This window comes from Pan troglodytes, chromosome 22 (assembly GCF_028858775.2).
Source record: "Pan troglodytes isolate AG18354 chromosome 22, NHGRI_mPanTro3-v2.0_pri, whole genome shotgun sequence".
In the NCBI taxonomy this organism is placed as follows: Eukaryota; Metazoa; Chordata; class Mammalia; order Primates; family Hominidae; genus Pan; species Pan troglodytes.
This window is the reverse complement of record NC_072420.2, coordinates 47079104-47094325: the sequence shown is the minus strand read 5'-3', so window position 1 is coordinate 47094325 and position 15222 is coordinate 47079104. Positions and strand designations below refer to the sequence as shown.

At 49.9% G+C, this 15222-nt stretch overlaps 1 protein-coding gene across 15 annotated transcripts in view; it reads right to left on the bottom strand.

The window, feature by feature from the left end:
- Positions 1-15222, bottom strand: part of PCNT (pericentrin) — a 129820-nt gene that overhangs the window by 39170 nt on the left and 75428 nt on the right. For 8 of the 15 annotated variants that reach the window (XM_009442002.5, XM_009442020.5, XM_009442012.5 and 5 more), the window contains 7 exons: positions 14347-14379; positions 11565-11794; positions 10929-11045; positions 10804-10824; positions 7542-7748; positions 5622-5792; positions 4857-5009 (listed from right to left, as the gene is read on the bottom strand). In XM_009442002.5, coding sequence (XP_009440277.4) covers positions 4857-5009; positions 5622-5792; positions 7542-7748; positions 10804-10824; positions 10929-11045; positions 11565-11794; positions 14347-14379 — 932 coding nt within the window. The remainder of the gene's footprint in view (positions 1-4856; positions 5010-5621; positions 5793-7541; positions 7749-10803; positions 10825-10928; positions 11046-11564; positions 11795-14346; positions 14380-15222) is intronic. The other 7 variants (XM_003319136.6, XM_009442022.5, XM_063803590.1 and 4 more) reach the window with 3 other exon arrangements.

Here is a 15222-nt window from a genome sequence, read left to right as displayed (position 1 = left end):
ACTAATTTTACTATGCACGAAGTCTAAAAACAAAAAACTTAAATTGTTATACTGAAAAATAAGTATCTATAATCAATGACCTAAGGTTCTATCTGAAAAAGCTAGAAAAAGAAGAGAAAATAAACCCAAGGTAAATAGAAGGAAGCCAATAATGAAAATAAGAGGAGAAATCAAAGAAATAAAGAGAGAAAAGTATCAGAGCCAAAAGCTGATTCTTTGAAAACATTGACAACATGGATAAACTACTAGCTAGAGAGACTCAAGAATAAAAGAGAAAACAAGAACTCACTAATATCAGGAATAAAAGGAGGGCCATCAGCATAAAACCTGCAGATATTCAATGGCAAGTAAGGAAATGGTTAATAAGGTGAACAGTTACAAAATGAGAAAGTATAGACTGGGCACGGTGGCTCACGCCTGTAATCCCAGCACTTTGGGAGGCCGAGTCGGGCGGATCACGAGGTCAGGAGATCGAGACCATTCTGGCTAACACGGTGAAACCCCGTCTGTACTAAAAATACAAAAATAATTAGCCGGGCGTGGTGGCAGGCGCCTGTAGTCCCAGCTACTCGGGAGGCTGAGGCAGGAGACTCACTTGAACCCGGGAGGCGGAGGTTGCAGGGAGCCGAGATCACGCCATTGCACTCCAGCCTGGGTGACAGAGCAAGATTCCGTCTCAAAAAAAAAAAAAAAAAGAGAAAGTATAAACTTCTTTATGCAAAGATATTTGACAATTTTGATGACATGCACAAGTTCCTTGAAAAATACAACTTATCACAACATGAAACAGAAATCCAAATACCTCAGTCTGTTAAAGAAAATTAATTATCATCAATCTCTCTAGATATAAAACTCCAAATGGCTTCATTGTTGATGCTATGAAAACATTCAAAGAAGAAATCCCAGCTATGTTAAATAACCTCTTTCAGAAAAGGAAGTGAAAAAATTCCCAATCTATTTTATGAGATTAACATAACCTTCATACAAAGCCTTAGGAAACACTGCAAAAAAAGACAATTATGGACCAACATCCCTCATGAACACAGATGCAAAAACCATTAAAAAAAATTAGCAAATCAAATTCAGTAATATCTGTAACATATGAAAAGGGCAGTACATCACTACCAGGTATAGTTTATCCTAGAACCGCAAGGTTAGTTTAATCTCCAAGAAATAAATCACTCAATAAAGTTAACCTTATTAGTAGAATAAAAGAGAAAAATATCATCACTATTTCAATAGATCCAGAAAAAGCAAACTAGAAATATAACAGAACTTCCTTGATCTGATAAAAAGGCACCTGTGAAAAACCTAAAGCTAATATACTTAATGGCAAAACACTGACCACTTCCCTGTAAGACAAGGAGCTGGGCAAAGATGACTGCCCTAGCCAGTTTTAACTTTGTACTGGAAGTGCTAGACATTGTAATAAAAGAAGGAAATAACAAAAATTGGAAAGAAAGAAAACTGTCTTTATCTGAAGATGATGTTATCTTATACATAAAAAGCCTTCAGGAATCCACAAAACGCTACTAATATACATAAATTGTGCAAGGTAACAGCAAGGTTAACATACAAAAGGTGTATGTGTACTCACGGTAAACAACTAGACAATTATTTTAAATCTCACTTACAATAGTGCGAAAAACCTAAAATATTTAAGGATAAATTTAACAAAAGACGTGAGACCTCTTTATTAAAACCTGTAGAATAAGGGAGAAGTAAATGGTAAAATTAAAGAAACATCACTAACCCCAGAGCTAGAATAAGCCACACAGGAAGGGAGGGCCCACGTTGAGGATGAGGTGTTAGGATGGCTGGAGCCCCGGAGGACGGCAGTACAGAACAAGTGACAACAACCACGACCACGCCAGGGAGACGGGAGCTCCGTTTCCCCACAAGTGTAAAAGACACTTCTAGAAGACAAACATCTTCACTGACATAAAATAGGGTAGAAAACAGCAAATGTGGTTTCCTTGAAATAACTGGAAACCTAACAAGAGTCAAACCTTTCAATGGAATTTTACTTTTTTTTATTATATAAAGCAAAATAGCATCCGCATCTTTACAAAAAATTAGGAGAATTATAGAAAATGAAGGATGTACGAATTTGCACATATCTGGAAGAAAAATCCCACAAGAAAATATTGGGGATTGTCCTTAAAAAGCTTTCAATTCTTAATGGAACAAAAATACTGTCCTTAACATGTAAACTATTTTTTATATATTTTTCATTATATAAGATTATAGTTAGAGGTCAAGTTCTAGAGCACTATAGACAAATAATACAACTTCTTCTGAAAAGTAATCAATGGTTTTTAAAGGCATTCTTTTTTTTTTGAGACGAGTCTTGCTCTGTCACCCAGGCTGCAGTGCAGTGGCGCAATCTCGGCTCACTGCCAACCTCCACCTCCTGGGTTCAAGTGATTCTTCTGCCTCAGCCTCCCAAGTACCCATTAGAGGCACCGGCCACCAGGCCCAGCTAATTTTTGTGTTTTTAGTAGAGACGGGGTTTCACCATGTTGGCCAGGCTGGTCTCGAACTCCTGAGCTCAAGTGATCTGCCCGCCTGGGCCTCCCAAAGTGCTGGGATTACAGGCGTGAGCCACCGCTCCTGGCCATAAAAGGCATTCTTCAATGTAACCCAAAAGGCTATTTTTAAATTTTTGCCAAATATACAAGATACAATCAGATACTAAGACAGATAATATCTCAGTAGCCTCTGTCAAAGGGAAATTAAAAGTGACAAACTGGAGACAAACTTCTCCTTCTTACTTCTATGGTCCCCTCCAAAATTATTTTTTTTTAGGCAGGGTCCTGTTGTGTCATTACGGCTGGATTACAGTGGCATGATCACAGCTCACTGTGGCCTCGGCCTCCCAGGCTCAAGTGATCTTCCTACCTCATCCTTCAGAGTAGCTGGTACTATAGGTGTATGCCTGGCTAAATTTTTTTAAAAAATTTGTAGAGATGGGTCTCATTACGTTGTCCAGGCTGATCTCGAATTCCTGGGCTCAAACGATCCTCCCACCTCAGGTTCCCAAACTCCTGGGATTACAGGTGTGAGAGCCACTGTGCCCGGCCATAAAGTTAATTTTGTTTTTGAGACAGGGTCTTGCTTTGTTGCCCAGGCTGGAGTGCAGTGGCACAATCACAGCTCACTGCATCCTCCATCTCCTGGGTTCAAGTGATTCTCCTGCCTCAGCCTCCGGAGTGGTGTGTCACCATGCCTGGCTAATTTTTGTATTTTTAGTAGAGATGGGGTTTTGCCATGTTGTTTAGGCTGATCTTGAACTCCTGAGCTCAAGTGACCCACCCTCCTCAGTCTCCCAAAGTGCTGAGAATACAGGCGTTTGAGCCACCGTGCCCAACTGATAAAATTAATTTTGAAAAGTATTATAAATATTGTATGAGGAAACAGAAGACTGTCATCCTGGAAAGCCAAGGCCCCAGTCAATCACACCCAGAAACTATGAGGACTTCGTACAGGAGACGCAGGCGTAGCCAGAAGCGTGAGAAGAGCCCCTTCTCCCCCAGCACCGGGGAGTGGCGTACCTCGCTGAGGTAAACCTGCGGTGCCTAGAGCTGCTAGCTCACACACAGTATCCCCTTCTCCCCCAGCACCGGGGAGTGGCGTACCTCGCCGAGGTAAACCTGCGGTGCCTAGAGCTGCTCGCTCACCACGCACTATCTCCTCTTCTTTGTTGGGCAGAAATGCCGGTGGAAATGGTAATAACAACAACCATACCAAAACAGAGCCGACAGAACCTTACTAGGGAAATATTCCACTGACCCTACAGATATGAAATGTCCTAATTAAATAAGCCTACAGTTTTAAATTGGAAAAATGGAAAATCAATTTGAAAATTTTTTTTGTTGTTATTGTTGTTTTTTGAGACTCTCCCACGCTGTGTTCACTCACGGAGCACGCACCACGTGGGCACCACACATACACGATTCTCCCACGCTGAGTTCATTCACCAAGCACGTGCCGCGTGGGCACCACACACACAATTCTCCCACGCTGTGTTCATTCACCGAGCACGCGCCGCGTGGGCACCACATACACACGATTCTCCCACGCTGAGTTCATTCACCGAGCACGCGCCGCGTGGGCACCACACACACACGATTCTCCCACGCTGAGTTCATTCACCGAGCACGCGCCGCGTGGGCACCGCACACACAGAATTCTCCCACGCTGTGTTCACTCACTGAGCACGTGTTGTGTGGGCACCACACACACGACTCTACACAAGGTCTTTCAAGGGCATCTGTGAAGTTATGAATGCTCTGCAATTTTGAATATCATCTCTACTATAAACAGGTTGGTTTTGGTTTTCTTTTTTGCTTCAAAAGCACGGCTACATTAAAATAAAAGATTTAAAAATAGATTTTTTAATATACACCTACTACGTACTCACAAACATTTAAAAAAAAATTTGTTCTTAAGATTTTTTTCCCATCATGCCAGTGGGAAGAGAAATAGTGAGTGGCCACTTACTCAAGTCACCTCCTTGAGAAGAGCAAGCCACCAACAACCCAATAGCTCCGCACCTCTCACAGCCCTGGGGTGCTGCCCTAGGGAAGTGCCTCTCCTCAGATCCCCATCAGGGCTGCAATCAGAAAGCAGTCTGGGGCAGGGGTCGCTGGTTCCTCACTCAAGATCCCTAGAAAGCTGCTTCCATGCACATGTCCCCAGGCAGAATTGGGCGCTCTCTGCACTGTCTGCCACATGGGGGCCACGGGCGTCTGTGAAGACCAGAGACTCGCCTCCCCGATGAGGGTCCTGGCGGCCGCTTGGCACCGGCATAAGCAACATGAACTCGGGCGTCACGTGGACCTTTGGTAGCTTACCTTCAAGCTCGTGTTCTCTTCCTCAAGTTCTCTGAGGCTGACTGCAGTCTGGCTGTTCTGCATGTCCAATTTTAAGTTCAGATGTAGTATTTCTTCATTTTTACTTTCTAAGTCACCTTTCATCTTTTCTAGCTGTTCTTTTAAGTCCAAAACCTTTCATTAAAACAAAAGAAGAAAAGTATTAAAAGTCATCTAATATTCTATTAATATTAATAATTAAGAAATTATTAAAATAGCTTTGAGATATTTAAATGCACATGCCTAAAGCAATTACTACCCTGTACCTGCACCCGCACACAAATGGTAAAACTGCAAAGAATACACAGTGGTCAGGGCTGGGCATGGGGCTCACGCCTGTAATCCCAGCACTTTGAGAGGCTCAAGCAGGCAGATCACCCAAGGTCAGGAGTTGGAAACCAGCCTGGCCAACATGGTGAAACCCTGTCTCTACTAAAAATACCAAAACTGAGCCGGGCATGGCGGTGGGTGCACCTGTAATCCCAGCTACTCGGGAGGCCGAGGCAGGAGAATCGCTTGAACCCAGGAGGTGGAGGTTGCAGTGAGCCGAGACTGCACCATTGCACTCCAGCCTGGGCAACAAGAGCAAAACTCTGTCTCAAACAACAACAAAAAAAGAGAAAAGAAAAGAATACACAGTGGTCACAAGCCCATCGCCTGCGTTATCTGGACATCGGATCTGCCACAGAGAAGCCCACTGGACACTGACCCGGGGCTGGCGGTCCCATGGCCCCACTCTGCACTCACCTCACTCTCGTGCCGCAGGAGTGCTCTCTGTGTCACCTCTAACTGTACTTCTGGACCCTCAGGAGGGCTACCCGAAGGAGGCTCGGGACATCTGCCTGCATCTAGTGTAGACTGCAACGTGGACGCCAGAAGCAAGCTACTCATCTGCTGTTTCTTTAACACCTCTTTATCCTATTAAAAAAAAAAAAGAACACTATTTTAGGCAAATATTTGGGAATTCAGTACCTCAACTGCTGCCTGTTAAAGCACAGACCATCTTCAGCTGCACCTGAAGCAGAGCAGTTGGACCTGCACGCCCCTGCACTCAGTGACACACCAGGCAACACTGGCACCCAGGACCCAGCCACCTCCCAGCAGAGGCCTGCCTGGTGCAGGACGTGACCGAGAGCCACAGCCCGTGCCCGAGTCCGCTGTGCGGAATTTATCTACAGTAATATTCACCAAACTATTACCAATATTTTCAAAACTGACAAGAACTTGCCAAAAAAAACAGGGCAATGGCTGATGGTATGCTCATACAATGAATATTACCTGCCTAGAAAAAATTTTTCAAACAATATTTAATATGACGAAAATGGTCACAATACGTTACATGCGCAAGAGCATGACATATAAAATTGCATACACAGTCCAAATTTCACGAAGGGATAAAAACACATTTTCTAACCCTGGCATCTACTAAGCTCAGTAAACGTTCGCTGAGTGAAGGCAGAAGGGGTGAAGCCGCCCTGGAGCAGCTGTCACTGAAATGCGTGCAGTGGCCGGCCAGGGGGACAACTCCGCTCCAAGTGCAGGTGATGCTCAGCGGTCCTCCCTGCGACAGCGGAACGGAAACACGTCAGGGCCTGAGGAAAGGCCCCAGTTTAATAATTCTCATCAGCACTTACGAGAATCAGACACACTTGGCCGGGCGTGGTGGTTCACGCCTGTAATGCCAGCACTTTGAGAGGCCAAGGCGGGCAGATCACCTGAGGTCAGTAGTTCAAGACCAGCCTGGCCAACATGGTGAAACCCCATCTCTATTAAAAATACAAAAATTAGCCAGGCGTGGTGGCGCGTGCCTGTGCTCCCAGCTACTCAGGAAGCTGAGGTAGGAGAGATCGCTTGAACCCGGGAGGAGGAGGTTGCTGTGAGCCGAGATCGCGCCACTGCACTCCAGCCTGGGTGACAGAACAAGACTCTGTCTCAAAAAAAAAAAAAAAAAAAGAATCAGACACACCTGAGAAAGACTCCTCTCATCTGTGTCTGAGGCCAAACTACTAATTCTAAAATCAAATTTCTTACTGAGCCTCTTTTCAAGTAACCTTTTAACCTCATAAAAGTCAGCTGAATTCCTTTTAGCTAAATGCTCACAATGGAGGGCACAGCCGCTACCCAGAAATGCAGACAGGCAGCCCTGCCCCCTCCAGCCATGAGATGGCCCACCTGGCTCAGTGCTCCAGCCCCTCTTTAAACTCTCAGACACAAACAAACACACACAACACGGCAAACACCAGCAATGCAAAACCATCACTGGAGATCTCTTCACTGGGAGCTGACATGAGTTCCTGAGCTCAAAGATTGAAACAATTACAAGGGGCTCTCATCAAAGTATTTAATAAGCTAAGATTTTTTTAAATCTAAAATCTTAAATGTTTACTTTATGAAATATTAAGGATAAATTCAGAGTTCTTGAGACATAAAGAAATTGTATAAAATCCTCCTACAGCAAATAAAATGAACAATCTCCAGAAAGGTCAAAGTACTCTTGCTACCCATCACCAGTGACTTCTGTTTCTCCCTGACGCCAGTGTTTCTGGTGCAGACGTGGTGGCTGCCAGTGAAGAAGGACGCCCTGCCCACTCCCTGCCAGCTCAGCGATGAAGCCATGCCTGCGGGACACCTCACCACATGCCCAACCACAACATGGAGACGCTTTACCTGTTCCAGCCCTTTCACAACGTTTTTCTGTTTTTCCACTTCTTCCTGGAGCTGGGCCACTTTTTTCCTGATGTTGATGTTCATCTCCTCCAGACGTTTAATTTCTTCTTCCTGCATTAACACTTGTCTATCTGCCGACTCCTTCTGTATAGCCAATTCATTAAATTCATCCAACTTTTCTCTCAACTTTTGTCGTAACAACTCAACCTAAAACAACAAAAAATGCTTGAGGAATACAATAGAATGTTTTATAAAAACCCATTTTCCAAACAAAAAAGTACCCAAAACAACAGAGACAAAATAGATGCCCTATGCCCTCCCCTAGACCCAAAGGGAGACCCAGACCCACAGGCTGCAGAGGGAGACCCAGACTCACAGGCTGCACAGGGAGACCGAGACCCACAGGCTGCACAGGGAGACCCAGACCCACAGGCTGCACAGAGACCCAGACCCACAGGCTGCACAGAGACCCAGACCCACAGGCTGCACAGGAAGACCGAGACCCACAGGCTGCACAGGGAGACCCAGACCCACAGGCTGAACAGGGAGACCCAGACCCACAGGCTGCACAGGGAGACCGAGACCCACAGGCTGCACAGGGAGACCCAGACCCACAGGCTGAACAGGGAGACCCAGACCCACAGGCTGCACAGGGAGACCCAGACCCACAGGCTGCACAGGGAGACCCAGACCCACAGGCTGCACAGGGAGACCCAGACCCACAGGCTGCACAGGGAGACCCAGACCCACAGGCTGCACAGGGAGACCCAGACCCACAGGCTGCACAGGGAGACCCAGACCCACAGGCTGCACAGGGAGACCCAGACCCACAGGCTGCACAGGGAGACCCAGACCCACAGGCTGCACAGGGAGACCCAGACCCACAGGCTGCACAGGGAGACCCAGACCCACAGGCTGCACAGGGAGACCCAGACCCACAGGCTGCACAGGGAGACCCAGACCCACAGGCTGCACAGGGAGACCCAGACCCACAGGCTGCACAGGGAGACCTAGACCCACAGGCTGCACAGGGAGACCTAGACCCACAGGCTGCACAGAGACCCAGACCCACAGGCTGCACAGAGACCCAGACCCACAGGCTGCACAGGGAGACCCAGACCCACAGGCTGAACAGGGAGACCTAGACCCACAGGCTGCACAGGGAGACCCAGACTCACAGGCTGCACAGGGAGACCCAGACCCACAGGCTGCACAGAGACCTAGACCCACAGGCTGCACAGAGAGACCCAGACCCACAGGCTGCACAGAGACCCAGACTCACAGGCTGCACAGGGAGACCCAGACCCACAGGCTGCACAGAGACCTAGACCCACAGGCTGCACAGGGAGACCCAGACTCACAGGCTGCACAGGGAGACCTAGACCCACAGGCTGCACAGGGAGACCCAGACTCACAGGCTGCACAGAGACCCAGACCCACAGGCTGCACAGAGACCCAGACCCACAGGCTGCACAGAGACCCAGACTCACAGGCTGCACAGGGAGACCCAGACCCACAGGCTGCACAGAGACCTAGACCCACAGGCTGCACAGAGAGACCCAGACCCACAGGCTGCACAGAGACCCAGACCCACAGGCTGCACAGGGAGACCCAGACCCACAGGCTGCACAGAGACCTAGACCCACAGGCTGCACAGGGAGACCGAGACCCATAGGCTGCACAGGGAGACCCAGACTCACAGGCTGCACAGGGAGACCTAGACTCACAGGCTGCACAGGGAGACCCAGACCCACAGGCTGCACAGGGAGACCCAGACTCACAGGCTGCAGAGAGACCCAGACTCACAGGCTACGCAGGGAGACCTAGACTCACAGGCTGCACAGGGAGACCCAGACTCACAGGCTGCAGAGAGACCCAGACTCACAGGCTGCACAGGGAGACCTAGACTCACAGGCTGCACAGGGAGACCTAGACTCACAGGCTGCACAGGGAGACCTAGACCCACAGGCTGCACAGGGAGACCTAGACCCACAGGCTGCACAGGGAGACCCAGACTCACAGGCTGCAGAGAGACCCAGACTCACAGGCTGAACAGGGAGACCTAGACTCACAGGCTGCACAGGGAGACCCAGACTCACAGGCTGCACAGGGAGACCCAGACCCACAGGCTGCACAGAGAGACCCAGACCCACAGGCTGCACAGGGAGACCCAGACCCACAGGCTGCACAGGGAGACCTAGACCCACAGGCTGCACTGGGAGACCCAGACCCACAGGCTGCACAGGGAGACCCAGACTCACAGGCTGCACAGAGACCTAGACCCACAGGCTGCACAGGGAGACCTAGACCCACAGGCTGCACAGGGAGACCGAGACCCACAGGCTGCACAGAGACACCCAGACCCACAGGCTGCACAGGGAGACCCAGACCCACAGGCTGCACAGGGAGACCCAGACCCACAGGCTGCACAGGGAGACCCAGACTCACAGGCTGCACAGAGACCTAGACCCACAGGCTGCACAGGGAGACCTAGACCCACAGGCTGCACAGGGAGACCTAGACCCACAGGCTGCACAGGGAGACCCAGACCCACAGGCTGCACAGGGAGACCTAGACCCACAGGCTGCACAGGGAGACCCAGACCCACAGGCTGAACAGAGAGACCCAGACTCACAGGCTGCACAGGGAGACCTAGACCCACAGGCTGCACAGGGAGACCCAGACCCACAGGCTGCACAGAGAGACCCAGACCCACAGGCTGCACAGGGAGACCCAGACCCACAGGCTGCACAGGGAGACCCAGACTCACAGGCTGCACAGGGAGACCCAGACCCACAGGCTGCACAGGGAGACCCAGACCCACAGGCTGCACAGGGAGACCTAGACCCACAGGCTGCACAGGGAGACCCAGACCCACAGGCTGCACAGGGAGACCCAGACTCACAGGCTGCACAGGGAGACCTAGGCCCACAGGCTGCACAGGGAGACCCAGACCCACAGGCTGAACAGAGAGACCCAGACCCACAGCCTGAACGGACACCTAGACTCTGTGGATGAGACCTCTGGGGAACCACGTGCCAGGCACGAGGGATCCGAGTCTTACCTCTTACAACTGTGTGTGAATCCACTATTAATTTTTTAAAAAAATAAACCTACTACAGCTTCCTCAGACAAGAGAAAGCAGATGGCTGCAGCCCAAACAAGAGCAAGAAAAGCGAGTGGGTGGCAGGACAGTCCCAGTGAGCGCAGGGGAGCCTGGGCGCCAGCACAGGGAGTGCCCATCTCGTTGACGCCTCCTCACCTCTCCATCCAGCGGTGCCTGCTGCCGATTTCATGTACATGGAAGGCAAAAATTTAAAGAAAGTTAAAGCTTAAAAACACAGTGAAAGACAGCAACCAGCAGCACTGCACGCTGTACCGACTCACCTGGCTGTCGCGAGGGCCCCAGGGCTGCGGCTTGGCCGCCTGGCGGAGCTGCCCCTCCAGCCTCTGAATCTCCTGCTGGAACTCCTCGCGCTCGTGCTCCCGCTCGGCTGCCTGCTCCTGGGAGGGGAGGCAGCGTGTTGGGACCACCCCAACGGGGCTGGCGTGCCCCCTGCAGCGAAGGTCCACCCAGGCTTCCACTGCACGTACAAGTGCAACTGCCCAGCAGCTCAGACTCCAAATACCCCCCTCATCACAGTCACTTTGTAAAATGGACTTAAGTAAAGAAAAACAGCTCTCTGCATGGAACACAGAGGAACGTCTGAGACTGGTGGGTGGGAGGACAAGAACCAGTGAGAGCCACAGCAAAGGCCCAGCCCGGGCCCCAAGTGACGCCTCCGTGACTGTGAGAAGGAGCATGGCAAGACCATGGGAGGCGGCCCTCAGAGGGCTGCGCCACAACATGTGGGCAAGAAGACACCCACCAAGAGTCAGCGACCTGGGTGCACCTGTGCAGCAGGTGTGGGGCGCCCTCTTCAACATCCTACTGCAGAAGCTTACGTAACGATCTGGAAAGAAGTTCATGCTGTAACGGCAACTTTTAGTGATGCAAAAAAATGTATTATTCAGAATTCTTACATCCATGAATTGCCGCTGGTTGCGCAAATGCTTGTCCAGTGATGCCACCTGCTGTTCCAGGGCAGTGACGGCCTCCGCCTGCTTGGCACACCCGCGATGCTGAGACATCTGTTCTTCTAACTCAGACTCCAAAATCTTCATCTGGGAGAGCAGGGCTGAGCGGTCCTTCTCAGCCTGCTTCCTGGTCTCCGACTGTTCTTTGGTCAGATCCTCCACTTCCTTCCGGAGAGCTAAGGATGCAAACAGGACAGACACGGGGACACCCCCGCACCTCAGAGGCTGGTGCATGACACGTGCATCTCCTGATGGTGATTCAGCCAAAACCCACCGAAAATGAAGTCACTTGAATTCGGGGTAAAACGCCCATCTTTTAAAACAACATTGGCTAAAGCAAATTTCTGAAGCCTGAGAAGACTACTTCTGAGTGACATGTGAGTGATTCTCTAGGAATGCTGTCTTCACTACACTCTCCCAGACAGAAACACACGACTAAGCCCAGTCCCAGCAGACGACTGAGAGCCTGGGGTTGTAACGTGTCTAGGGGAAAGGCAAACGCCCCATCGGTAAATCAAAAGCGAATCTAGGTCGGGTGGGGTGGTTCACACCTGTAATCCCAGCACTTTGGGAGGCCGAGGCGGGTGGATCACTCGACGTCAGGAGTTTGAGACCAGCCTGGCCATCATGGTGAAACCCTGTCTCTACTAAAAATACAAAATTAGCTGGACATGGTGGCGTGTGCCTGTAATCCCGGCTACTCAGGAGGCTGAGGCAGGAGAATCACTTGAATCTGGGAGATGGAGGTTGCAGTGAGCCGAGATTGCATTGCTGCACTCCAGCCTGGGTGACAAAGTGAGACTCCTTCAAATAAATACATAAATACATAAAATCAACTGGGTACCACAGTTTAACTTTCTGTCCCCTCCAAAACTCATGTTGAAATTTAACTGCCAGAGTGATGGTATTGGAAGGGCCTTGAAAAGGTGACGAGGCCGCAAGGGCTCCACCCTCACAGCAGTTTTAATGCCTCAATAAGCGGCTTTGGGAGTGGTCCTCCCACTCGGCCCTTCTGCCTCTGCCCCAGGAGGATCCAGCCCTCCACTCCGGAGGATGCAGCGTGCAAGGCTCTGCCTTAGAAGCAGAGACGGGTACCTCACCAGACACCAAACCTGCTGGCACCTTGACCTTAGGCTTTCCAGCCTCCAGAACTGTAAGTCACAAACGTGTGTCTGTGATAAATCGCCTAGCCTCAAAAATTCTCTTCCAGCAGCAAAACCAGCCTGAGACCTGGGGTGGCGAAGCCCCGGCCCAAGTGGAAACTGCAGATGAAAAAGCGTCTTGGAAAAAGGGGCTCTCTGCTGCTGAGTCCTGAAGCCTCCATTTTATTATTATTATTTCTGAGATGGAATCTCTGCTGCTGAGTCCTGAAGTCTCTATTTTATTACTATTATTTCTGAGATGGAGTGTCTGCTGCTGAATCCTGAAGTCTCTATCTTATTACTATTATTTCTGAGATGGAGTCTCTGCTGCTGAGTCCTGAAGTCTCCATTTTATTATTATTATTTCTGACATGGAGTCTCTGCTGCTGAATCCTGAAGTCTCCATTTTATTACTATTATTTCTGAGATGGAGTCTCTGCTGCTGAATCCTGAAGTCTCTATTTTATTACTATTATTTCTGAGATGGAGTCTCTGCTGCTGAATCCTGAAGTCTCTATTTTATTACTATTATTTCTGAGATGGAGTCTCTGCTGCTGAATCCTGAAGTCTCTATTTTATTACTATTATTTCTGAGTGGAGTCTCTGCTGCTGAGTCCTGAAGTCTCTATTTTATTACTATTATTTCTGAGATGGAGTCTCTGCTGCTGAGTCCTGAAGTCTCTATTTTATTACTATTATTTCTGAGATGGAGTCTCTGCTGCTGAGTCCCGAAGTCTCTATTTTATTATAATTATTTCTGAGATGGAGTCTGGTTCTGGGATTACAGGTGTGAGCTACCACTCCCTGTCTGAATCCTGAAGTCTTTAAGCCATCCAAAAACTAAAATATTAAATTCATACATGTTAACTGACATTTCGCCAGCTTCCAAAAAATCATTTTGATTTGTAAAATTGTTAAGTCTTTTATCACAAACTATCATGACCAATGCAAGTAACATTCTCAATAAATGTTGATGCCACTGTCAGCAGTAACGGCGACTCCGCTATAAACATGCTGCTGCGGTAACATTCACAACCTGAGACGTGCAGCGAGACCCGAGGGCAGCTGCTCCCCCGACTGCACTCCCTGGGCCTGGACACGACCTGGGCTGTGCTTGGCCCAGAACATCACCATCTTCAGGGCCAGGGGCACTGGGGCAGGGTGCCTGCTGACATGCACGCAGACTCAGGGAGGCACACGAGGATCGCAATCCCAGCTGGCGAAGCAGGTGACACCCACGCTGAGCAGGCACAGGGGATCCAGTGGGCCCAGGCCCTCCCTGGAGACCAGAGCTGGGACCCAGCCCAAGAACAGCTGTAACTATCACAAGACATCAGTTTCTGAAAAGCAGCACAAACTGTAGCTTTGGCACTGTAGTAAAGACCGTTAGAGAAATGCTCCTGTTTTGCTGGGGCGTTAAAATGGGACAACTCCACCCATTTTTATGAATACTGAAGATTAGAGTATCGCTGTATTTATTGTTTGCCACAAAAGTTCTGAAGTACTTTTCTTTAGTAAATAATTTGCAAAATCCAGTGCAAACACACAGCAGGTCACACACAAATCACTCGTTTGTCTTTACAAACCTGAGTCCTTGTGTGCTGCAGTGACAGCTGTGCCTATGAACAAGAGTTTGCATTTACTGAGGTGGAAACAGAAACGTGCAGCTGAGAATGTGAGAGCTAGAACCAGTGACAGCAGCATCAGCAGCAGGGCTCCGGGCAATGCTGCTGGCCTTGAACAACCTCCAGACTCAGCGCCCACCATGCCCACAACTGCCTGTGCGGCTGCAGGCCCATCAACTTTTCAAGGAGACAAAGAGAACAAAAGGGACAGATGGCAACACCTGAAGAGGGCCACAAAACACCACACAGCGAAGGGGGCGTCACGCAACACGGCGAGGCAGGGCCGCTGCACACAAGGGCCAGGTTCACGCCACTGTCAGAGCCTAGGCCCTGCTGGGAGAGTGGTCAGGGCCGCAGTGGGTATGCCGGTAGCTGGCGCAGAGTCACACAACTGCAGAGCCAGGGTGAAAGGAAAGAAAATAAACCAGAGTGAGAAACTAGGGCAGGGTTAACAACATTGAAATGAAAGCAAACAAAGAGGACCCCAGAGAAACAATGAGAATTTCCCAGTGACAAAGTTGGCCCGAGCCTGTGAAAGGGCTCCATGAGATCCACTCCCAGCATGCCAGGCGCCTGCCACTGCAGGGCCCATGGTAAGCCTCAGCTTCAATCCTGGGGCCTGCAGGGAGCCCAGCCAGGCTATGGACACCCAGGGCCCACGTCCACCTGTCACGACACTCCCTGGTGGGCCAGGCTTTGTGGCAGGAGGTGAACCAGAGGCAAGGCAGCAGAGGGGCCACCACAGCCTTGGGAAGAAGCCCTGCAGTGCTCAGCCCCACGTGCTCAGGCCCAGAGCACGACACAGGCACCTGACACGGGGGCGCTGGCCACAGGGCC